The 27,298-nt window shown below is 38.0% G+C and overlaps 1 protein-coding gene across 2 annotated transcripts in view; it reads right to left on the bottom strand.

The window, feature by feature from the left end:
• EPB41L4A (erythrocyte membrane protein band 4.1 like 4A) overlaps nucleotides 1–27,298 on the bottom strand; it is a 226,423-nt gene that overhangs the window by 79,562 nt on the left and 119,563 nt on the right. For both annotated transcript variants that reach the window (XM_019727789.3, XM_019727788.3), the window contains exons 4-9: nucleotides 27,060–27,138; nucleotides 18,131–18,228; nucleotides 16,890–17,010; nucleotides 14,373–14,460; nucleotides 12,032–12,120; nucleotides 11,360–11,423 (exon numbers count right to left, since the gene is read on the bottom strand). In XM_019727789.3, the coding sequence (XP_019583348.2) occupies nucleotides 11,360–11,423; nucleotides 12,032–12,120; nucleotides 14,373–14,460; nucleotides 16,890–17,010; nucleotides 18,131–18,228; nucleotides 27,060–27,138 (539 nt within the window). The remainder of the gene's footprint in view (nucleotides 1–11,359; nucleotides 11,424–12,031; nucleotides 12,121–14,372; nucleotides 14,461–16,889; nucleotides 17,011–18,130; nucleotides 18,229–27,059; nucleotides 27,139–27,298) is intronic.

Consider the following 27,298-nt stretch of genomic DNA (forward strand, 5'->3'; position numbering starts at 1 on the left):
CTACAACATTAGTGTTCTGTGATATTGGCGGGGAAAAAAAAAGAGTTCTATGGTGAATAAGTTTGGGAAACACTAGGTTAAATACTCAGATCCTTTTTTTAAAAAATTAAAGTTATTGGGCTGACATTGGTTAATAACATTATATAAGTTTCGGGTGTACAATTCTATAATACATCATGTGTACATCAGATTGTGTGCTCACCACCCAAAGTCAAGTCTCCTTCCATCATCATAAATTTGACCTCTTTACCCTCTCATCCTCTCCCCAGCCCCATTTCCCTCTGATAATCACCATTTTCTTGTCTGTGTCTATGAGTTTGTTGGTTTGTTTTGTTTGTCTGTTTGCTGCTTCCTGTTTTATATTCCACAAATGAGTGGAATCATGGTTCTTGTCCTTTTCCATCTGCTTTATTTCACTTAGCATGATACTCTCAAGATCCATTCACGTTGTCACAAATGGCAGCATTTTATCCTTTCTTATTACGGAATAATACCCAGATCTTTTAATGTGCTAAAGTATAGTGTGAATCTCCAAGATCTGGGAAGGTAGTTGGTGTTTCCCTGACTTATATGAACAAAGAACTTTCTTTCAAGGAAGCATATTTTAAGTACTCTAGTTTAAAAAAATATTACACTGCACATAAACACCCCGACTCTCTCTCATTTTCTCTCTCTCTCTCTCTCTCTCTCTCTCTCTCTCTCTCTCTCTCTCTCACACACACACACGTTATTTTTTTAATTCTTTTTGAAAGACATGTAATATGGTTTGAATTAAAAATCACTGTGCATTTCAGCAGAGCGCTTGGAGAATAAAATTAATTTCCATTGCTGCATATATGTTATAGTTTACAGTAAAAGAACGAAAACAGCAAAAATATTCCAGTACACTTGCCAGCCATGTGGGTCATATTCCAAAATATATACTAAATGTGAAAAACCTTTTTACCTCTTTTACAGATAAAAAAATTGAATGCTTGATGAATAATTATATATAACTGCTTCTAGTCCAGAAAAACATATTATAGAGTTGGAAAGGATGTGTTAGATTATGTTGCTTCTCCTCTTTTTCCTTTTCCTCCCAAAATTCAAAAAAAAGAAAATACGAGCCAAAACAGAATATCTGTATCATTTTTGAAAACTATTATATTGAGCTTATTCTGCTACCTAACCTATTTGAAAAAAATTCAGACAGAAACCCAGAATTCCAGGTAGTTTGCTTTTGTTATTGTTTTTACTGTTTTCTTCATCTGTTCTTTAGAGAAATTATAGCATTTACTAGTATGTCAACATTTCTCTATTATACTTGCAGATTTAAGTTTTTTAATAATAATCTTTATTCCCAGTCTTATAAACGTTAAAAAATTTTCATAACAAATGTCATTTAAGCTTGTTAAAACGAAGGCGTATCTAGTAAGTTCTACTAACACTGTTAATTTTTAAAAAAATATATAGCAGAATTTAAAAATCCCTTCCAAACAAATAGCCTATGTGTTTTAATTATGGAGAAAATTAAAAACCATACCAGTAAGTGAAACAAAGGTAAGTCCGTGAACCTGGGAGACCTGGGCTCTCCTCCCTGCCTTAGTCCAAGCTACTCAGTAGCCAAGACTGGTCAACAACAAGGCGCTCCCTGAGTCCTTTGCTGTGTAAAACTTCAGTAGCTCTAAGTAGCACGAGGTTGAGACGGTTCTGATTCAGACTCGTACTGGATGCCTAGTACATATCCAACGTTGGACGAGGTGCTTTCAATCTCACAACAACGCTAAAAGACAGGTACACTCATTCTCACTTCATAGATAAGGAAAGGTAGGTTAAATGTTGTTCAGATTATACAAAGTTAGATAAGTGACAGAGCTGGACTTAAACCATGCTATTTGACCACAAGGCCAGCAGTCCATCATTGAACGTAAGAGACTCCAAACCAAACTGCCGTGTGGCATCAGGATCCAAACCGTACTAGCAACTCCATAATTAAGAATATCTGGGGGGAAATATTACATCTGGGATGCTCGTACATCATAGGTGGAAATGCAAACTGCCACAAAAACTTTGGGTGGAGAGAATATGCCAATAACTAACAATGTCCTGACTCTTTGACCATGCATTCCCACGCCTAGGAATTTACCCCAAAGATACCCCTCCAACAACATAGAAATAGGTTGATCAAAGGAAAATGTATAACTGAATACTACCTAAATGTCCCAGCAGAAGAGATTGGTTGACTAAACTATGGTACATACACTCAAAGGAGTACTGCTATGCAGCTGTACAAAGAACAAGAAGTGGGATTTCCAGGAGGCATGACTAAGTGAAAATAAAGCAAAGTGCACATACGTATGTAGTATGCTAGCTTTGAGGTGAGAATGCTACCTTTTAGGCAAGAAAGAAGGAAATTTTTTTAATTTGCTTAACTGTACAAATAGAAACACAGGGAGGATAAACCATAAAATGCTGAAGTTGGTTACCTACAAGGAAGGGGGCGGGGACAGGACTGAAGGAATATGGGAGTTAGTGATACTTCTCTAAGTGTGCCTTTTTGTATAGTTTTACTTTGGGAAGCATGTTAATCTTCTGCATCTTCTGAAAATAAAATCAAATAAATAAGGATATGAATGGGGGACCTATAATTGAAAGCAAACTGAAACAAGTAAACATAACTAGATCTTAAATGAATACCATAACCACAGTAATAGGGAAGGTGGGAAGGAAGCCAACACAAGTACATTTTGAACATGGTATTTGACTATTTATGCCCTCAGTCTTGGCAAGGTGGTATATGTGAGTGAAACTGGAAGCAACTGTCAGTTTAGTGGTTTGGCCAAAGCAATTCTGAAATTATTTGAGATGTATTTTAGAACTGAGCAAATGAGTAAATGTGTTTCTGTTGTTGGGAGCCAAAGTTCTCATGCACAAAGAAAGGACATACAAATATGAAATGAGGGGAGGTAGGAAAGAACCCCATGGGGAAGGGTGGAAATTAGAGGTATGGTATGAACTCGTGATTTCTGAAACGTATATAAGCATTTTTATATGTGCAGATATATATTTGCATGCATGTGAATATGTATGCATATATTCCCTAGTTTTGTCCACTGAAAGGGCCAAGAAAGAAAGTCACACCAGTAACAATGACCACACCAAACACCCAGATCTTGAACCCTCCCCACTAAAAGGAACTAGGACTCTTTGGAGAAATGGCTGGTAACAGGGTGGGTGCAGGGTGGGTACATGATGCACTTGAAACACCACATTATACCAAAATGGAAGAAAGTGACCAAAAAAAAGATAGGGGCAGGTCAAAAGGGCACAGAAGCCACATTAAAAGGACTCGCACTGACCAAAGAGTTAAGTAGAGTAATATAGTATAAACCACTGAAAAAAGAGGAATTGATAAGTCAATAACTGATAAATAAATAGAAGAGAGGTGTGGCTCTTGTTTACCGTGGAATGCTAAGGGCTGACTGAGAATGTGGAAGGAGTGGGAGAGCCAGAAAATCAGCATTTTGCAAGCATCATTGTAAAAGATTGGATTAGGCAAGAAGTCTCGATGAATGCTAGTTAATCCTGCTTGCATTGAATTAAAGTATCTCCCCACAGATTACTTATTAGTTGCACAGGAGAAAAAAAAACCAGTAATGATACAGTGGAAAACTGGGCAACATTTTATATAACTAGGTGATCAAACTTAACTGACGAAAGTCGCCGCGCATCTCCAGATGTGCTAACCCAGAGACGGACACAACTTCACCTATGCAGCTTTCTGGCTGAGAACACATTGCCTCAGTCTAATCACAAGGAAACAACAGACATATATGAAATGAGTAGCTTTCTATTTTTAAAAAGTGGAGCAGAACCGTATTCTTCAAACATGTCAATGTCATAAAGAACAGAAATGCTACGAAAATGTTCCGTATTAAAGGAGGCTAATTAGGTTTTATCCTGGAGGGGAAAATGCTATAAAGGACATTATTAGGTCAACCAACAAAATTGGAATATAGAGAGTAGATGAGAGAAGTATTATATCAACGTAAATGCATTAAGTTGATAACTGTACTGTGGTTACATCAGAGAACATCCTTATTCTTAGGAAATACACACTGAAGTATTTAGAAACATATGACAAGTGAAACTTACTCTCAAATCTTTCAGAAAAGAATCGTGTGTGTGTGTGTGTGTGTGTGTGTGTGTGTGTGTGTGTGTAGAGGGAGAGATAAATGAAAAAGGAAATGAAATGTTAACAGTAAGTGAATGTGAGTCAGAACAGGTGACTGTGTTTTTTATAATATTTTCATTTTTGCAACTTTTTGTAAATTTGCAATTATTTTCCAATAAAAGTATTTTGAAAAATCTATAGTTCCCTTTGCAACGTGAAAGGAGCCCTGCTTATGTAAGTGAGCCCTGTCGGGCTTGCCGAGGCACAGTGACAATTCCTGGCCATCCCTACTTCCCGTGTACTCTTCTCCAAGCAGGCCCGAGTGTTCGGCCAAGTGGGTCTAATTACTCACAGCCACCGCTGCCAGGAACCTTTTGGTTCTACATCCTGTCACACTGGGTAAGTTTACCTGAGGTTAGTTTCATGATGCATTATACATAAAAGTAATCACAGCATCATTTTTTCATTTTTTTCATGGATTCAACAAATGTGCTTAGTACATGCCAACGGCTGGGCCTACTGCTGGAGACTGCACTCTCTCCCTGTTGATGAAACCAAGAAATTTGGGTATGACCCAAAATTCTTCCCTATTTTTCATAAAAACATTCAATCTGCTACTAATCAGAAGCAGTTTTACCTCCAAATACCTCCCCAACCTGCCCACTTCCTCTCCATCCTGTGGTGACTCCCCTCTCATCATCTCCCCTTGATCAGCCTACAGCCTCCTAACTTACCTGCCTCTATTCTCACCTCCATGGTCCCCCCTGCAGCCAGTGGTTTTTCTGAAAAGCAAATCTGATCACAGTGGGTGAAACCCAGGGCTTGATGTAGCACCCAGTTTCCCCACGAGTCCTAAAGTCCATCAGCCAGTGTCAAGACCGACCTACAGGTAAGAAAGACTCTCTCCCAAGAAAGCTAAGACTGAACCGGCACCATCTCACTACCCTTAGGCCTTCTATCCCCATCACCGGGGTGGACGGGCAGACAGAAAACCAGCCCTCACTCCCTTCTGACATTCACAGCCTCTCCGCCTTCATCTGCGTGAATCCACTGGATCCAATCTCATTATGCTCCCTGTCTATGTCAGTCACCCCCAAATAATGCTCAGCACGTCCCCTAGCCTGTCCCCTTCTCTCACTGCTAACAACTCCTGGAACCCTTCCTTCGTTCCCTCTGTAATTCATGGCCTATCACCAGCAAAATCCCCTAGCTCCTCAGTCCGTTTTCTTACCGGGCCTTCCCCTTTTGTGCCAGTAGAAACCCGGCCCTCCCCTGAGGACACTGTCCCAACTGCAGTCCTCTCAAGGGGTGGCTGTGCTTTGTCCCTACTATCCTTGTATCACTGGGCCTGAAAGTAGGGGAGAATTCTCCTTGTTCCCCAATGCCACTTTCAGACCATTCTCTTCCTTCCCCTAAAACTTCCGGCTTTGAAGCTCACCAGATTACATCACCTGCCATCTGTATTGGCTGTCATCTTTACAGTCACCTCCCTCACTTGTCACCGTTATGGCAGTCACTGTCACTCTCTCCACTACCACTGTTGTGTTAATTATTAGAACTTTCAATATATAAATGATCCCTCCACCAACCAGACCTCTCTGTTCCCTGAGCTTCTCTTCTCCCACGATGCCGTCTTCCTCCCTCTGCCCTCGAGTCACTCCCATGCTCAGAACTCTAGAGCAGGGTTTCTCAGCTTCAGCACTATTGACATTTGTAGGGGACTGTCCTGTGCCAATTTACAACATGTTACAAAATGTTTACCAGCATATTCTCTAGATGCCAGTAGCATCCCTGTCCCACCTAGCACTGAGACAACTGCAAATCCTTCTCTATATGTTGCTAAATATCCCAGGAGTGGGGCAGCACTTGGGAGGTAACTCCCCAGTTGAGAACCACTGCCCTAGTTCTTTCCATTGACAATAACTGAAGCCCCTCCATAGTCTCAAGGCCTCGCACCTCATTTTCTGACCACCACCCTCTCTCTCCAGTTCAGTCTCTCCTGTACTCCACCCCCAACAATCTTTCCACACCACTAGGACCTCCACCCACAGACCTGGCCATCCTCTCGTTCTCCTTACTCACCTCCCTATCCAGTTTCAATGCCATGGTAAATTACTATAATTGCTCCCCTGACTCACTTGCCTTCCTAGCTCTTTGTACTACTCTCTCAACAAAACCAACGCTCTACTTGCTTCGTGCCTGCCCCAGTGCTGATGAATGTGGCTGGAGGAAAGCACACTATGAGTGGGCGTACTTTAAATTCCTGACTTTCTGTACTACCGAGCTATATATGATATCATCATACCACATGTCCCTTTCCATTTTCTCTCCCAAATTGCTATTTCATAATTCCTCTTCCTTCAGACCCCCAACACCTCCTCCACAACCTCTGTCTCAGCTGATGACCTTGCTACCTAGTTGTCTCACAGTAAAAAGCAGACCTGATTAGAAGAGAACTACCCACGTACCCTAATCTACATTCCTATGCTCCGTCTTCCTGCCTACTAACCACAGATCAATGTCCTGGCTGCACTATAAGATCAATCCCTCCATTTATACACAGGATGTCATCGTTGATCACCTACTCAAGGAATATTACTCCAGCAATTCTCTCTCTCTCTCCCTGACATCATCAAGTTTTCACCACGTATTGGATCATTCTCATCAGAGTATAAATGTGCTACTATTTCTTCCAACTTTAAAAATAAAACAAGCAGAAAAAGCATCTCCCCATGTCCTACTTCCCCTGCCAGCTATCTTCCTATTTGATCTGCTTTATGCAAAAATTCCTCAAAAGAGTTGTCTACACTCACCATCTCCAATTCCATTCCTATTACCTCTTCTGTTTTTTTCTTAACTAATATGCACCAATTTCAGTATTTATCTCCTATAAATGGACTTCTAGGTTATTATTTATTTATTTGCTTGTTTGTTTATTTTTATTTATTTATTTTACTTTCACATAAGTGCTGCAATGAACATACCTGTCTCTTGTGACTTTCTAGGGTACCCAGAGCTAAGAGTGGAATTGCTGGGTTACAATGCACTCTTCAATCTACTAAACCCAGTTTTATCAATGACTTCCTACATTTCCTAAAGTCAGTGGTCAAGTCTCAGTCCTTATCTTACCTGACATATCAGCATCATTTGACACTTACTTAATACATGATTTTTACCTGGCAAAGTTGAGGACACTTAGCGTTCTTTCTACCTCCTTGATCATTCCAGTCTGCCTCCTTTGGGGGTTCTTCCACTTCTCTTATCTATACTCATTCTCCTAGCGATCTCACATAGTCTGAAGGTCTTTTCATATCACAGTCTCACATAATCTTTTAATACCAGGATATGTCAGTGATTCTCAAATTTGAATATTCTGCCAGATTTGGGTCCCAAACTCTAGACTCACGCAGTCCACTTATTAAATGTCTCCATTTAGATGTCTAACAGACATCTCAAACTTAATGTATTAAAAATGGGATTCCCGATCTTCCTTAGCCTACTGTAATCACAGCCTTCCCCACCTCACTTGATGGCAGCTCCATTCTTCCTGCGTTTCCAGCCAAACACCTTTACGTCACCAGGACTCCTCTATTTCATGCCTCCCCACATTCATGAAACCAAACGGCTAAATCCAACAGCTTCTCAGCACTTGGAAGGTTACTACCCTGGTCCAGGCCACTATCATCTCTCACTTGGATTTTTGAAACAAGCATTAGTTGTTGAATAAGTGAACAAGCAACAATCTTTGCTCTTGAGGCACTCAGTGAGAATCAACCATTTGATAACAACTTCAAAACATTTAAACCTGTGGTGATAAACACATACTCTTAAAACCAAGAGCTAATACATAAGTGAGAACAATAGTGGTATTTTAATTAAAATCACAAACCAATCAAGAATGCCTTATGTATTGCTAGATCACTTAACACTCATCTAGAAGTTCTGACCAACACTATAAAATACAAAACATAAATAACAGAAATGAGGGAATACATTATTTTTATTTGCGAGTGATATATACCTATAGAAATTTAAGAGAATCAAATTAAGAACTCTTGACTAGAACACGAGAATTCAGCAACATGGCCAGATTTGAGATACACACAAAATTCCATAGCTTTCACTTCTACCAGCAAAAACCAGTTATAAGATACAACAGGAGAAAAAAAAATGATCCATAATATTAAGAAAAAAAGGGAAAACACATAAAAATAAAAGTAAAACATTATCAAATATGATGCAGGCACATAATGAATCAATATAATAAGAAGAGAAATGCTTATAACATGATATTAATTATAAAAACCTGTGTACAAAACTACATGGCGATGATGTACATACATGTATATATACATTTATTATATATTCACTGTAATGGGGCAAAATCTGAAAGAGATTGTACCAAAATAATAATCATTATCTCCGAATTTTACATTAAGAGGCAATTTTAATTTTCTTCTTTAAATTTCTTCTTTATAGAAAATTTCCAGATTTTCTACAATCATTATATAAGATTTTTCACTAAAAGTTTTAATTTTCTGTCTATGGCCACACCACCCTGAATGCATCTGATCTCATTTGATTTTCTGTGAGGTATTATTTAAACCACAGTACCTACTTTGAAGCTTAAATAATACGTAAAAGTATTTATGATAATTAGCTTCTGAATCTGTCAGAGACATAAATTTTTACAAAACCAGTATTTAGTTGCAGACAACTATTTGTTGCCCTCTCAAAAATGAATCACTGAACTCTTTAGGGTTATATCTGACAAAGATGAGATTGTTATTTGTGGATGCACAGAAAAACATGAATAGATAAACAGTACATGTTAATATGTTCCCAGTATTTATTGATATGCTAATGTGTTATGTTGGACACACTGAACATTAAAAAGTGGAATTGGATAGTGTTAGTGGAATAGTGTGCCTCCAGGACAATGTTTTATCTGTAGGACTTCGCTGTTCTCTTGGGAACTGAATCTCTGAATTTGGCCCTAACAGCCCTGAACATACCGCGTTAAATCTCTCTGACCAGACCAGCCAAGCAGAAAACCAGCAGAATAAGCATTTCAGCCATTTTTCAAACTGACTGTGATTATTGTTCCAGGTGATAGGTTTCAGGGGACTTTTGTATATTATCTATGATTACAGTTAGGCCTTCACAATAATCGACTTAATTCCACCATTATGGAAATCACTGTCTCACAGAGAGGTACCTGATAGAGACAGAAGAAAGACTCCACAGAGCAGGAATGCTCAGGAAACAAATTGCTTTGGTTCAATTAATGTGCTATTTAATTTTTTTTTTATATTCCTTTGACTCAAGCCCGAGTTGTGTGACCTGCTTTGCCACCTTACTATCACTGACATAAGGCTTAAAGACCCAGGAGACTCGGTGCCTCAGGCCGCACCCAAACATCCATTTCTTCTCAGTGCTGCAGAAGGAACTGGCACTGAGCTGAGTGTGTAAGAAACCAGGTCATACCATGGAGACCGCCATTAAAAAAATAACATGATAATATAAATTTTTTTGTTTTCATGAACTATTTATGAAGAAATCTAAGAAGTTGAAAATTCAAATTAGCTGGGACTTGACCAAATATTTATCTCGAAGTAGTACGAGACATTTTAACATAACAACATAAAAGTAATCCACCAAAGGACCTCACTCACAAAAATAACTTAGATGTAAGGAGAAAATGACTTTGAATAATAGCAGTACTTCCATTATGGTATCATTTCATTACCATATTCTTATTAAAAACTTGAAACGTTATTTTCAATGTGTTAGATAAACCTTCTGCCTTGCATTATTAAGTCATCCAAAATCAGTGGCAGGATAGGGAGAAAACTGTATAACCATTCTATGCAATGAGTTATTCTACTTTTTGGATGATTTTAATTTAATCTTATAGTAGCACATATTTTAAGCTTGATGCGTCCAAGTATGTATTGGGGAAAAAACTGGATTTCCTTCAAACTAGACTGTTAAGAACTACACTGAGGTTTTGGACTACCATTCCCTTAAAAATCTGGAATTTCCCCCTCATTTCCCCTCAGACTCATTTCAAAATTCAGTTTTAATTTTATCAATAAATGGCAGCATGTTGCACAGTTCAGGGAGGGAGCACTGCATTTTTTCCTAGAAGAAGAAGCCCAGTCGTATCAGGTTTGGGGACCTGACAGTACATAATCTTGGTAGATCAGTTTATTGATCATTTGATGGATATTTACTGAGTACCTGCAACATGTGAGCCACTGGGCCAGATGCCACTTTCCAGCTGTGACCGCAGCCACACTGTTCCTGCGCTTCCACTTGTGGATGCGTAAATACAGACCCATTTACCTCTTTTTTTACAAAACAATATCTCATCCATTCAATGCCATTCACTTGAGGTTCTGTTCTACATAAAGTTAGTAAGGATCAAAAAGAGAGAAGGGTGGATTCTGCCACATCCTATTGTCACTCATTTACCCTATAAATATGGATGACAGTCACCATACCTGAAGGGAGTACTATTTTCACAGGTAGCTTAAAAGGAAGCTTTCACATCCTTGCCTTCTTCTGCCCAGTTTCCTAAAAGCTACCTGTCAAGGCATGAATGCACCTGCAGGCTCTGACAAATACTGTGCCCCTTCAAATAATCCCGGAGGACACTGCCAAGTTGCAGAGCGAAGGGCAGCATTTTTGCACTCTTGCCTTACACTCTCCCTTGAAAGCATCCAGAGTTTCCCATCTGGTTTATCTATCACACCCAAGTAAGGAAATAGCACAAGCGTGACTCCCTACATGTTTAATTTGCTTTGGAACAAAATGAGGACACTTTTCATTCTGTGTGCAGGCTGCATACAGATTAGAGGAAGCCTTCTGATTGTAGGACAAATCCTACATTCACATTCAGTACTAATGAGCACATTACACTAATAACAACAATCTCCTCCTATTGTCTCCTCTGCCCTACAAAGGTTTATTTCCTTTTGCTAAAACTGAAATGACAGTTCTCCATTATCAACTCATTCATTTCTACTCACTTCCCTGTCCCTTCCTTGAGAAGAAGTTGTGTGCGAGTGTTGATTCATCGAGCTCCGGGTGGTTGCCACTGAAGAAAACATAGAAGTTGTACCTCACAATGTCTTTTTAGTTATCAGTGAAAGGACAAGACTGCCCCTTCTCAGTTAAACTGAGTGCTAAACAACAACTTACATCTTTCCCCAGTACTCTGAGTTCAAACTGTGTCTCCTTGAAGTGAACCTTTGTAATCCGAGGCCTGAAAAGAAAAACAAAGCAGATGGTGGTGGTGGTGCTGTTTTTAAGAATTAACCTTTCAGAAATTCAGAGAAGTATCCAGCGGAAAAAGACTGCTTCATCCCAGCCCTTTACAAACTGCTGCAGTCATTGTAGCGTCCCCTCTGCTTTGGACACCTTCCTAAACAGAACTCCGTTCTCCTTCTCCTGTGCTTCTCCAGTAAATGCAGACAAGTTTGGAACCCCCACAGCCCTGGCAGTGCTTCTTTCCCAGACACAGGATAGTGCTACAGGACTCTCAGTCTCTCTCAGATCCTTCCCCATTTAGAGTTAGAACTCAGAGTAGCCCTGAGCCCACAACCCACCAGCACATACTGGAACGGGTAGGAAATCCTACTACACACAGCTTCCATGACAAGAGTCCAGAATCATAGTGCCTGAAATCTACAGAGAAAATATTTTCTGACATGCACTTGGAAAACCCTTATACTCAGTTTCACTCATATTTATCAACTACTGGAAATGCACCTGTTTTCTTTTCCTAATCTTTTCACTGACACACAAGTCCCATAAGCCCAATATGTACAGCGTATAACTTGAATACCTATGCTGCCCTCAACTTATACTTACCAGAAATACTTCCCCACTTGTTTTTTATTCTTGTAGACAACAACACCAACTGGAGTTAATCCTAAGAAATACTCAGATTTATTTTCTCCCTGCAAAAGCAAACATACGCCTATAACTATGGATTAATTCACATAAATGCTCTTGGTCAAACTCTAATTGGCCATACAAACATAATTTGTTGCATTCATATTGGATCCAGTTTTTGAAAGACATGAGCTTAGAAAGCCAGCTATGCAATGATGGGAGCTAACTTGCTGCTCACCTTTTTTCAGAGTTCTTAAGAAAATTTTCTTAGTACAGTCATGCTTGTCACTTGTTTATTGAAAGACCCTGGACTACCAGTCAGGCAACTGGTCTACTCACCCCATGTTCCTCCTACAGTGGCGTTCAACCCTCACTGCATGTTAACCAGAATCACCCATGAAACTTAAAATGCTAACGCCTGGGTGCTACCTAAACCAGTTAAATCAGAATCTGGATGGAAGACGCTCAGGTATCAAAACCCCTAAATGCTCCAGGTCATTCTCCTGTACAGCCAAGGATTGAGACCTTCTACCAAGGGTCCCTTCCCAGGGTTCATCTTGATCTTCTTCCTCTCTGCTGTGGACAGTCATGCGACCTGGCTCATCACCACCATCTTCAGAAAGTTCAGGCAGCATCTGCAGGCATACAACTGGGTTTTCTGAGGTCTCTGTCCTGCTCCTTCCTACTTCCATTTGTGATTTTAAGACTGCTCAAAATTTTAAAAATACAGTCTCTTCTGGTAAAGACAGGAGATCCTTCACTTCCAAAAGAAGTTAAATAAGATAAACAAGAAAAAGATAAATCTCAATTAAGAAAAATGGGATTTTGAAATGAAGAAGTTACAGAGTGTGTACCAAGGACATGCACAGAACTGCATGTTTATGTTTGTCTTATTTCTACTCTAAGGTCAAGCAACAGACTGCAGAGTCATATTCCCAAAGAACATAAGACAACTGATAAGTTTTGGAAGAATTCCAGCTGTTGCCCACTTTCAGTTCTAAAAATTCAATCTTAAAGGAATGTATGGACGATTCAAATGAATCTAGTTCACTTACCATGACTTTCCATGGTCCACAAAAAAAGTGTTTATGAATTAGAATAAACATTACACAAATGCAGAAACATTTTGCAGAAAACTCTCTCTTTACATTTCCCATAAAACACGTAATTTTAAAAGAACTGAGAACCTAACAAGATTAACTTGGCTAAAAGGGAAAAAGATAAATATCCCACAAAGTTTTAGAAGTGCTCTTGAAGGACAGTAGTATAGTACATTTAATAATCTAATGAGATTGAAATCTAATATATCAGGGAACTACTGTTTCCCCCAAATGTGTAACTTTTATTGCCAAATTAATGGTATACACAGGGATGCATCTAACTCTTCATAAATAATAAGATTTCTTGTTTTAGGAAACTCTGATGAGCAAAAGACATATTACAAAATGATTATATGAGTAAGTTATTTTGCATTGTAGTAAGTTTTACCAGCGTTCCTTAAACATTGAGTTCTATAATCCAATTGACAAACACTCTGTCTACATATAATCTTCTGCACTTCGTTTCATGTAAAGAATAAGGTACCTGGCTCATTCTCTCAAATAATCAAATATGACTCTTGCTAACTAAACTCATAAAATCAAAGGCAATGATATTTGAATCTCACTGGCATAGAATAATCAATTGGTAACCTTAGAGAAGTGGCTCAAAGGTTAAGACCCAGATCCAGAACACTCAACACAGATTCAGTATAATTTCTCAATGACTATATTCCGCAAATTTCCATCAGCCACTGAAGGAAATCTGCAAAAATATTTCTATTAATGCAGCAGCAAGAATGACAATATGCAGGAATCATAATATTGACAGACCTTCAGATTCAACATAGAACTACCAATAATTGTACCTGTACTGTTGCCTAAAGCCTACTGTACCTGGCAAATGATTTTACGAATGTTTTTCAGCCACAAAACCTATTTTTTGGAAAATCCTCCTGTGTTCTGCCTCATGCAATCAATTATAGACCCATTGTAAATTACTCTGACGTTTAGCTAAGCCCTTTGGAGCTGTTATCCAGATTGTGTTTTCAAGCCCAGTGAATTGTTTTCTACACATGGAAATATAATCACAGACTTTTATGCAAAACTCATTAGGGCTTAATCCATGCAAGAGATTCGCTGTGTTCAAAAAGCACCGATGAAAAAAGTATCATCTGCTCACTAAATAACAGGACAGCAGCTTTCCTTTGGGAATTTCAGTGACACTAAGAAAAATGTCATCAGCTGAAAATACTCTGTGTTAATTAAACGTTACTCACATAGACGGGATGGAGGTCAACGCCATACATCTCCAGAGATTTGGCAGTCCTCAAGTAATTCAGCTCTGCTTCCGAAGGAGCCTGACCCCTACATGCAGCACAAACACAAAGAGCCTTCCTTTACTGAGAGCGACTGCACTTCCAGGGAATGGAAACCATCTTCACTAGACTCACTGAAATAATAAGTAATCCTTTGTGCTAATGCAAACATAAGTCTTTGGATGACAAGAAGCCCCTGACCTTCTTGATGACAAAATTTTATACTCTGAGGTGATACTGGTACTAAGTTAATCTCATTTACTGAATCGCTCATTATAGCCTATCCCAATGTCCGAGCATCTGTGAGAAGTTCTCAGCTTCAGAAACCCCCAAAGAGATTATAAGCACTCATATTTAAAAAGCCTACCCTTGACAAAGAGTAAAATGTCTCCATGCACCAGCGACTCTCCCACAGAGAAAAAGGTGAGAGCAGCGGTGGGTAGGAGGAAGGGAATAGGCTCCCCACCACCCAACTGGCGTTCTCATCAGCATCTTCTGAGCACAGTAGTTTGAAAATACGTTAGTTAGTATTTAGAAATTGTAATAAACAAAGTCATTTTCTTAATAGAGTATAGAAATCTACCCAAAATCTTCATTGGTGATACTATACAGAACACAGCATTCATTCCTAATAAGGGTGAGATGGAGGATGCCAGGAACGTCTACGGATGAGTGTGTGTGCACAGGTGTGCACGCGTGCAAGAGAGAAAGGGAGAGAGATTTTTAATGGTTAACACAAGGAGCTATGAATTTTTTTAAGTTAAGAAATCCTGCTTTGATGCATTCTTATGTTTCAGACATAGGACCCAGGAAAACCCAGTAATAAGCCACACTTTTGAAATCTCTGAAGAACGTTTATAACAGGTTAGACAGAAGAAAGCTACCAAACCTTGATCAAGCTTTATTCTTTTAGAAATAACAGTCACACTGTCAACACCATCACATAAAACATATACAAGGCCCTGTACCCAAAACTCTTTGATAATTTCAAAAATATAGCTGTACTTTGAAACCTCTGTTAGAATTAGTATTCCCAGAATGTGCCAAACACACTGCCCTTCCTAACGTTGTAACAGGCACTCTCTTAGCATCCACTTCAGCAAAGCCTTAAAATGAAGGGCTCTAGAATCAGCCTGGAGAGCATTCTGGTGAATGCTAATACAAGATGGAGAGCCTAGTTTCTCTGATTGCAATTCAGGAATTGACTTCTGCTGCTACTCACTGAAGTACATCCTTCAGGCAAACATTTTTTGTTGACCGTATTAATTCTACTTTTTTTTTTTTCCTTCACTATAATAGATCGGAAACAAGCAAATTCAAGAGGGAATGTTACATAAGAGACAATAAAGCAACGTTAATCAGTATGGAGGATTTAACCAAAATAACTATAATTAAATTATAACTCCAATGCTGCAGGCCATTAATTGAAAATCTACTAGGAGGCGGGTATATTCTCAGAAGTACATGTGGTGTTAACATAATACCCTCCGAGGCTCCACAATGGTGTCATCATGATTTCCAGATCCGTTGCTATTAGACTGAATAGGACTTTGCTTATAACAGTGAAGAATTTACAAACTTACAATACAGCAAATCCAGAATACATTAGGGCTTTTGTGGTTATAAAATATATTTCTAGTTAAAAAGATAAATTTCACAAGGTACTGGTAACTGAAAAAATAGACAGCAAAATATAGTATATACAGAATGATTCCATGTAAGTAAAATCATACATACATAAATCTATATGTAATAGATTTTCTCTATGGGAAACTATGCATAGAGAGAGATTTGAAAGGCCAAAAATACCTTGACTTTAGGTATTGGGATTTACTCTCCTTTATATTTTATAAATCGTGTGGGGTTTCTATGAGCATTTTAATGGTATAAGCAGTAAAAACTTTAAAAAGAGAAAGAATGCTAGAATGTTCCAGGCAAAGGTGAAGAATTTAGCATTCTAGAAACTTTTCTTAAGCCTGCCAATAGCAAAAAATGGTGGTTGATGTAATATCAAACATTATGTTTTTCTAGCTTTACTGAGATATAATTGACATACAAATCTTGTGTAAGTTTAAGGTGTACCATACAATACATTTATAAATGGCAAAACGATCACCACCATAGTTTAGCTAACAACTCCATCAGGTCCCATAATTACCATTTCTTTCTGGTGGTGAGAACATTTAAGATCTACTTTCTTAGCTACTTTCAAGTATATGGGTGGACCTTGAGGGCATTACGCTTGGTGAAAGAAGTCAGAGAAAGACAAACACCATATGATATCACTTGTATGTGGAACCTAAAAAAGCCAACCTCATAGAAACAGAGACTGGAATGGTGGTTATCATGGGCTGGTGACTAGGGTGGGAGGTATGGAGGAGATACTGGTCAGAGAGTATAAACTTCTAGATATAAGATGATATTTGGGGGATCTAATGTACAGCATGTTGATTATAGTTAACAAAATGTAATTCTTACATTAGAGTTTTATGAATTCTTTCGATGGCTTCTTCGAGTTCTTCTTTCTGATCAGGAACAAACCGATACTCTGACACATATCCCGTAGTATGTTTATATGGGTCATAATCTCCAAGTTCAGCTTAAAAAGAAAAAAAAAATGTAATCTTTTTTCCATTCTAGGAAAATATTCCTAAAAATACAGGACTGAAAATGTCACGCTGGAACATTTCCTCCAAATGCCGTATTAATATATTCATATATAACATAATTAAATAATCTTAGTAAAAAATAACTCTGAGGAGCATATATAAATGGTATAAACAAAATCTTATTAAACATAAGTTCTGTATTTTTCCTTTCTGAAAGACTATAATTATCACCATTTTTATTTCAATTATTCTTATCAGCTTATATGAGAAAAAATACTGTAAGCAGAATTTAGAGTATATATAACCATGATAAACAACCATGATCCCAACAGAGCCTCTCAGACAATGACATCGAGAAATAGAGCATATGTATTTGTCCCAAATAATGGTCATGGAAATAGAATACAATGTTGCACACAACCCCATCACAGTTTACACAAGAAGCAAAATGAAACCAAAAAGCTGACTACATTATGTGTATAAAAATTCTCCTCCCTACATTAGTCCACCTTCCAAGCCCAACCCAGTTTATCGATGGGACATTTTTCATAGGGTATTTTTCCTAGACTATTTCCGACCTGCAAGTGCCACAAAGACAAGGGGGACATGCTGTGTCATTGCACCCCACCTCAGCCTCCAAACTGACAATGCAACCTGGTACTGCCCCACACGGCCGCCATATTGATGCCAAACACTGAGGGGTGCTAGTCAGTGAGCTGGCGTTGGCACCTAACCACACAGCATCTTCACAACAGCTGCTTGGAAGCAATGTGATCTCTGAGACATAACAGCCTTGGGGGAATCAATGGTCATGTGGAATGTAGAGCAGAAAGGATTTTCAGACCCTGCACTTAATCAAGAATCAATGCTATTCCTGTGACTCAAACTGCACGTGACCTACTACAAGGCATATGTGTATAACTGGCCTCATTTGTACCTCTTCTAGAGGAACACTAACGAAAACTTGAATTCGGACTAAATTCAATTTTTTGTTTGTTTTAGCAAAAGGTCATTTGATAAGAAACATTTTAGCATATATACCTACTTAAAAAGAAAAATTCAAATATTTCCCTCCCACATCTGAAGCAAATTTACTTAAGTGGTACCTACACTGGATGGCATATGCTCCCAGCTGAGCAGCAGTGTTGACAGGGCAGGGCAGCCGGCCCTGAAGGACATCTTGCTTCACCTGCAAGAAAAACTGATATCTAAAAAAGAAACGGGGGAAAAAGAGATTAATGACATCTGACGCTACCCAGACCTGAAGCTTCAGAGCCTGAGACTCAAGAAAACAACTTTCACCTTGAATGAAAATAAAGTACTTTCTGCTCTTTCGTGAGGTAGCTGTTGAGGAAACAGGGACTATTTAAACACACTCTATAGAGGCAATACAGGGTAGTGGCTAAATAATTCAGGCTCTCAACTTACGCTGGCTGTACTGCATCCCAGCTCTGGCACTCTCTAGCCTGTGGCTTTGGTGGGTGGCTTAACCTAACAGCCAGTCTCCTACCTGTAAAACTGGGTCAGTGAAGTGTCTATACCTCATAAAGCTGATGTAGAAGTTACGTATAAGCTGTTCTCAACATTCTCATTACTGTCACTTCTATGACAACAAGCGCTTAATGGCAGGACGAAATTCCAAGGACCCAACCTATATGACATGTGTTATCTACAGGGTGGAAAATCACAGATGCAGGACAAAAAGGTCATGACAGTGTAATTCCATCAATCCTCCCACTCGTTAAAACCACACCCATTATCTGCAGCTGTGCTCATTCCACGTGCCTAAAGGAAACATGGTATAATAATAGTGCCACCCACCATTCTAAACATTGCAAATATAGGAACTCATCCCAAGTATTTTACATACAATAACTTATGTAAGACTTTAAAATGAGGCCAGTACTATTATAACCTCCATTTTGCAGATGAAGAAACTAACAGACACAAAGAGATGAAGTTAACTTGTCCAAAATACTACAGCTAGTTACATAGAACCAGAACTGGAATCTAGGAAATCTGACCCTACACCTCTCTAAATGAGAGTGTTATGCAACTTTAGCTAGCTTCCCCCCACCCCACCCCCACCCCCGCCCCACCCCATTCATCCTTTCTGCCAGTGGGGTGAGAGAGGCCAGAGGTTATGAACCAATACAATGAACCAGCCACCCAACACGATCCACCACCATCACTTTCTCACTTTCACTTTCTCTCTCTCCTCCTCCTCCACCCCCACCCTTATACACACTTCAGGGTGTCCTTTGTGATTTCTCTTTCTTTTCAAGGTGACTGTTGATGTCATTGGGAAGGGCAGGAAAAAGCAAAGGAAATGAATTACAAAAATCAGCTGTGATAAATTTATCTTCTCCAAATGCTCACAACCAAAGACTAACGAGGGAATCCAAATGTCAGATGCTACTCTGATAATTTCTAGAAGACTGATATCAACTTTGATTGCACCCACAGGCTTAAGTGAAAATCTGCTTAACAGCCTGTGTTTCCCCACCGGCCATTTCCGTAAATGTCACCAAAGTTTTCCAGACACCCAACTAAGAGAAAACTAGGAATAATGTGTAACCTCTGGCACCCACACTCTATCACTAAATCTGCTAGTTATGAGAATGTATACACTTCTCTCCATCTCCTGTCCAGGTCACTACCCACTGGATTTCTAAAACCTCACTGCTCTGTCATTATTCATAATTATCTCCCTTCCAAACTACCTTCCTGAGAGGTAAACAGGATTCTTAAAGAGTAAACAGGACACATCAGTCCCTTGATTAAAACAAACAAACAAACAAAAAAAACCACTAAAAGACTTCCTTTGTCTTCAGGATAAAGTTCAAGATCCCTAAGATGGCTTAGGAGACTCTTGCTTATCTCTTGAGCCACATCTCTTGCTATAAGAATTGTACACCTGAAATCTATGTAATTTTACTAACAATTGTCACCCCAATAAATTTAATAAAATAAAATAAAAAAAATAAAATAAAAAAAAAGACTACCCAACCACCACCACTCCTTAACTTGTATTCACATCTCCATCTACTTAACAACTTTGCTTCCCTGAAGGCTAGTCTTGGATTTCATATCCACTTAGTTATAATCACCTGTGCTCCTCTTGAAGCAGAGTAAAGTGATATTGGCAGAAATTAAGTGCAAAAGCTTATAAACTAAATGGACGTTTTGCTAGAAGTACTACTGCTTGCTGGAAACGTGCATTTAGCTCCACTCTCCCTATTGTTAACTTGGAATTTCTTTTCCCGAAGTCTACTTTTTTTTTAGGAAATGGGTCACAGATGCATATTTGTCTTGCTCTATTAAGACTTTTATAACATCTGACTGAACAGTTAAATCCCTTGCCAAATACAGAAACCAAGGGACCTAAACCCACAAGAGTTTGCTTCAAAGAGAAAGGGAAAGAGAAACAGAAGGCGATGAAAAACAAAGACAGCTGAAACAGATACAAACAGATATATATAAAAAAAAGGATCCATAATGTTCTGGTGATTGTATCTCCACTGTATAGGGCTCAGCACACAGTAGCTACTCAATAAATAGTTGTTGTCTTGATGGGTATGAACCAACAGATATAGATGGATGAAAATAGAAAAAAACTGAACAGCCACTATCTATGAAAAATTCATGAAGAAAAAGAAAAAAACAAACAAAAGTGTTCACACTTCCCTAACAGTGTACCTTTTAAAGATACCACGTCTTTATGTCACTGCATTAAAAAATCCACTAAAATAGAAGATGACAAGTAAACTATTTTTAATTAGGAATTTGATTACTCTTTATGACAACAAGCATTGTATTAGTTTTATATAAGGCAAATTTATGATACAGTAAAATCATATTTTATATGCTAGACAAACACGTTCAGTCCTATTTTAATTAACTATATATAACTTATTTTGTCCATTTTATGGCACTTAGAGTACAACTTAATATTGTATTTAAATTACAGATTTAGATTTGTCGGGTCGCACCTTCTATGTCATTCTGACTAAGGCTATGATTGGATGCTTGACTCCTTGTTTATCTCTGGTTTTAATCAGGGTGAATCTGCATTCCTATTAACCTAGGACAGTTCTAGTTTGTGTCTATGATACATGCCTAAGTATTAGTAATTCTCCTCGTCATTCTCCAAAATGTCAGGGTTTAGACAATAAATTATATGGTGACCCTAGTTATACTGTACCCTGCGGGAGAAAACAATGCTGACTAAAAATGATCCACTTCAATAAAGAAGCTTTCTCAGATTAAGAACAACAAATACCATATGAGCTCACTTATAGGTGGAATCTAAAGAACAGAATAAACAAACAAACAAAACAGAAACAGACTCATACCAGTTTCCCTGAAAATAAGACCAGGTCTTATATTAATTTTTGCTCCAAAAGACGCATTAGGGCTTATGTCCAGGGGATGTCATCCTGAAAAATCATGCTAGGGCTTATTTTCCAGTTAGGTCTTAATATCCGGGAAACATGGTGGATACAGAGAACAAACTGATGGTTACTAGATGGGAGGGGAGTTGGGAGACAGGGTGAGAAAGGTGAAGGGATTAAGAAGTACAAATTAGTAGTTACAAAATAATCATGGGGATGTAAAGTACAGTATGAAGAATATAGTCAACGATATTGTAAAAACTATGTATAATGTCAGATGGGTACTAGACTTAACGGGGGGATCACTTCATAAGTGATATAACTGTCTAACCACCATGCTGTACACCTGAAATGAATATAATATTGCGTGTCAACTATAATTTTGAAAAAATAGTCATGGAGATATATACAGCATAGGGAATATAGTCCATAATACTATAATAACTATGTACAGTGTCAGATGGGTAATAGACTTTATGGGGTTATATTTTTGTGAGGTATAAAAATATCTAATCGCCATGTTGTTTTGTACACCGGAAACTAATAAAAAATAAAATACCATAAAGAAACTCTTCATTAAGAACCAGAAAAAAAAAATAAGAAAGCTTTCCAGAAAACATTCTGGTGCAAAGCAGAGGCTTCATAAAGCATCTATCAGTTATTTTTTTTATATAAATTAATATACTGGTGTATATGCACTGTCTCCCAAGCTAGACTGTGTGCCTGCAGGGGAGAAATGCTCTGTCTCCCCTTCCATCCACACGTATCTCAACACTACAACCAGTACAAATGAAGGGCTTGAAATATTGGCTTCACAGTTTTCCATTTATCTGCTGTTCAATAAAAAGAGCTGAACTGACAGCAAGGATGCTTAAGTAGTGTGGACCATTAACAAATTTAGCAAGTATCAGGCCAGAAGAATGGGCAACGGAGATTGGCTTAAAGAAGGGGAAGAGAGAGACCCTGTTCTTTCAGGAACCAAAACAGAAGGTTCTCCTGAGATTCCGTGCTCAAAAGCAGCCAGGAATGCTCACCTCAAAGAAGCCTGAAGTGTACCTCCCAGTGACCTGAGACCCTGGTGAGGAAACTGAAAGATGTGGGGACAAGTAGAAGCTTGATTTTCGGTGCCAGTTGAATGTGACACTGAAGAATCTAAGAGGAGAGGACTTACCTAAACGGGAGGAGGGTTGTTTTTAGCATCCCACAGAGAAGTAACACAGCATGTGACAGGAGACTAACTTAAATGTGAGGGACAGAGGGAAATGTTTAAATAATAACATGATATTGAACACGGTGGGGGAAATGGCATGTATGACTTAAGAAGAAAAATAATCGAGGAAGCATCCAATAATTCTCAAGAGACAGGAACAATGAAGATCTGGAATAACACTTTTGCCTCAGAAGTTTAAAACTGAAGATTAAAATACAAGACCAAATAGCAACAGTATCACCTTACAGTTGTACAGTCCTTTGAAGTTTACAAATTTCTTTTGCATCCATACTGGAATGTGACCCTTGCCTCAACTCTGAAGGATTGAGGACCATTATCTTCATTTAGAGAAAGAAACAGACTTCAGAAGTGGATGTGTAACTGAAGGTCACTCAACTAGCAAAGAAGCTAAAGCTAATCTTCACAAAGTGAATAACATGGATTACCAAAATAATAATAATGGATGAGCTTAATGTCAATCCCCAGTAAATACTATAAAATATTACAAAACAAACTAAGTAACAAAGACCTGTTTTAGAAGCTAAAAAGTGTTCATTATGAACAAGTCATCTGGAACTAGCATTATTTTCTTTTTTAGAAATAGTTGTTAGAACCTTAAAAGTTCAGGGAAATTTCAGTGACATCACAGATGGGGCTGTCAACAAAGCAATGGACATTCTCTCTGTCCTCCTCTCGGGAGAACTGAAACCCCGTCTCTCTGTGGTCACTGCTGAATCTCTTTGGTACTCAGGCCACTGAAACATGGTGTTCCATGTAGTTATTCAACGAAGGGTAGGTGAGTGAGTGAATTCTGTCTTTTCAAACAAATTCAAGAAATGCAGGCTAGAGGGCAGTAGTGGGATGGTTCATAGTTAAATGAACAACTACACCCAGGAAGTTCTGATTAGAGGATTGACTGGAAGACCTATCCCAGGGCGCCAAGTTGGTCTTTTCCTCCCTAATTTTGTAATCAATAATTTGAAAATGTGAAACAAGTGTCATTTCCATTTTAGCTAACCCCTACCATCTACTAATCACTTACATGTTTGCCTTATGGTAAGTATTTTGCATGTACTATCTTCCATATTCCTCCAGTCATCTTTTTGAAGAAACACTTTAATTCAACTTTACAGATGAGAAAACAGATTTTAAAAAGGTCAGGTTCTCTTCTCAAGATGACACAACTAGTGAGTGGCAGGGCAAGGATGCAAACCTCAGCCTGACTCTAAAGCCTGTCTTCTGAACCAGTATATGTGTTACGTGGATCAAATCTACAGAAGATACAGAGCTATGAATGACACGGAATACAAGGAAGGCTGTCATAATATTTTGAATCAGAATTGAAAATAAGATTAACAAATGTCATGAGGTCATGAATTATTTAAAGGACTGAAGAAGAGAGATTAGATTTATTCTGCATCGACCTAGAGAGAAAACCTAGTACTGATGACAGAGGTTCAGAAATTTATTTCTTATGGAATTTCCTACTGTTTTATGAGGCAGTAAGGTTTCTTATCTTTAAAATGTTTACAAAGAAGAGGGCTGACATATCAGGAGTGTTCTATAAGGGTGGAGGTTAGGATATATAACTTTGGAGTCCCCCAACTTTATTTCAGAAAATATATTAGGGTACATAACAGATACTCCAAGTTGATATGATTCTTTCACTTACATTTCTCATGGTCTGGAACCTTATTTTCCTGTGTATCCCATTCACCTCTAGTTTTGGGTGTTTTTTTTCCCCCCTAAATATGGCATCCTTCTAGAATACTGTACCTAATATGATCATATATATACATGAGAAGATTCAATGCCGCATTATCTATAATTTAAAAGAAGGAAACCGGAGAGCCATCCCACAGTTAAATAAATTATGGAATATTGTGCAGGAATAAAACAAATGGGTGTGATGGTGAAAAGAGGGCTCTACAATATGTATGAAATAGTATGATTACCAAAAAACCTATATACATGGGAGAAGAGGTATAAGTATGTTTACCATAGTAATTTTTCATATCAAAAAATTATAAACAAGCTAAGAGCCAATACAGAGGACAAAAAAAATTTTCAAAAGAATTGAGCAAGATACTCAGCTCGAAAATGCTGACTTCAGTAGACTTTTCCCTTAATAGCATATATTGGGCAAATTTTTTTTTTTTCATTTCGTTTTTTGCTTTTGCCAAAATTATCTAACGTAATGGACTTCCTTTCTAAGGTCCATTATACCTATCCATTTAAGTTAACATATTCATACAAATCAATGACTTGATCTTCAGGAAATAGTGTATAGTGGTATCACATGAAGTACAAATTTAACTTACCTAAATTCAGCCATATGTTTTGGGCAATACAAATAAATTATTGTACATCACAGCCACTACTTGTAAGCCAATTATGTCATCTGGTTCTTAACTACATGACCTGGTCTAATATTTGAAGAAAAACAGGTGGCACTGAATATTTTGTGGGGTTGTACATAATACACAAATCCATGTATTCTGTTACTGAGCTGTTAGTAGACTCTGAAGGAAAATTTCGGTTCATCATTAATATTTGATGCACAGATGTGAAATAATACATTATAAAACACTGCTCTTTTCTTACTTCTTAACTCTAAATCACTTATCTTTTGGAACCTAACCTTCATTTAAAATGCAACTCCACTGACTGCCAGAACAAGAACAAAATGAAATAATAAGTGCTAACATTTATCAAGCACTTACTATGAGACAAACACAACCGACTACACAACCAACTACAACCAACTACACAATCAACTACAGTTGGCCCTTGAACAACGTGGGTGAGATATTAGGGGTTCCAATGCCCTGCACTGTTAAAACTCCATGTATAACTTTCGACTCCCTCAAAATTTACTGTTGACCAGAAGTCTTGCTGATAACACATATTTTGTATGTTATATGTGTTATATACTATATTTTTACAATAAAGTAAGCTAGAGAAAAAAATTGTTAAGACAATCATAAGAGAAAATACATTTATAGTATTTATTGAAAAAAACACGTATATGTGGGCCCATGCAGTTCAAATCCATGTTGTTCAAGAGTCAACTGTATAAGAGCTTCACATACATTATTCCAAGGAATGCTTCCACAAATCTCACGAGACATGTACATCTCCAATTTTACAGCTGAAAAAACTGAAGCACAGAGAGGTTACTGACAACCTCTAAATGAAGGACTTCTTGTATTTTCCTAAAATGTTGTTCCCTTGCAATTCCCGAATGAGTTACAGATATAAATGAGCTTTTATGTAATGTGGACTCAGTTTCCCCATGAGCCCATGACTCAGAAATCCCTCTTGACTGCAAAGACTACTCATGAAACTTTAACATAGATACAATCCCACTCTTTACCAACTGCACGACACAATGGCCCTTCTCCTACAGAGGTGTGCTGTGGAAAGCCTGAACGGATGGGCAGCCTCGCTTTGCAAATGTTCCCTAACAATGTGGCGATGGAAAACATGAATGCAGGCATCAGCAGTTCTAAAAATAAGGCCTAATTATAGCACTTCCGAGTGGAATGGAAAGGGTCCAATTAGCCTACCCCCTTCTCACTCTTCTGCATGCAGTTCAGAATCAAGACAAACAAAGTCTAAGGCAAAAGATGAGATGATGGAATAGGACCAAACGACAGACTGCCTTAGTTACCAAAAATATGATTTTACATTTTTAAAAATAATGTATTAGGTTTTACTTGAACCAATGATAGGGGTTCACTAGGAAAGTTGACCACTTAGAACTAAGTTAGGAAAAATGCTTTTGTTTTTGCTACCACGTACAGTCAGGTCACAAGTGGGATAAGTGAAAACGTAACGCTTTTATCTGCCCTTTATAAGCCATTTTCAAATGCTGGCATGGACTATTTAACAACAGAATTAACACCAACCGAAAATTCTGCCTTAACTGAAATAAAACATTTGATGACGAAGGTGAAGTAATACATCATAAAATACTAAAAGCAATTTTTCATTTCCTACAGCGATAAATGAAACCCCTAGACAGCTGATAGTTAAGCTACAACCAATTAAAGAGAAATGACTGGCTCTTCAAATTTATATTTACATATACACACAGTATCAAAATACCCTTTCTTTATGCTGTTCAAATGGCTACTTTTATATGACTACAAAGGCTGAATGCATGCTTCACAATAATGATACGGAAATAGCTCATCACAGCAGATGCAAAATCTATCATCGTGTCACCCAGGTTCATGCCATTGTTCAAACGCATCTCTCATCAGACATTGATCTGCCTCGTGCAATACTAGTTTAAATTTAACTCTCTCAGGAGATGCATTACAAAAGGCAGGTAGATATACATCCAAATGTTTGACCTCCATTTGTTTTTAAATAAAGCCTTTTGTATATGCCATACATGAACTGTTCAAAAGACAAGTCAATACCGTACCTGGTTATTTCTTCTTTAAGCTTACATGGATCATCAGCATAGAATTTAATACCAAAATACAAAGTATATGGAGGTCCAGCTAAAATAAGAAATAGAAATTAATTAAATTTTACATTATAAATGAGTCACAGTAATGTCTATTATTATACAACTATTAAATATTACACTCACCAAACATATTTGCAAACCATATATTGGATAAGGAGTTAATAGCCAAAATAATGTGAGGAACTCATTCA

This window comes from Rhinolophus sinicus, chromosome 3 (assembly GCF_057876585.1).
Source record: "Rhinolophus sinicus isolate RSI-liver-muscle chromosome 3, RSI-T2T, whole genome shotgun sequence".
Classification (NCBI taxonomy): domain Eukaryota; kingdom Metazoa; phylum Chordata; class Mammalia; order Chiroptera; family Rhinolophidae; genus Rhinolophus; species Rhinolophus sinicus.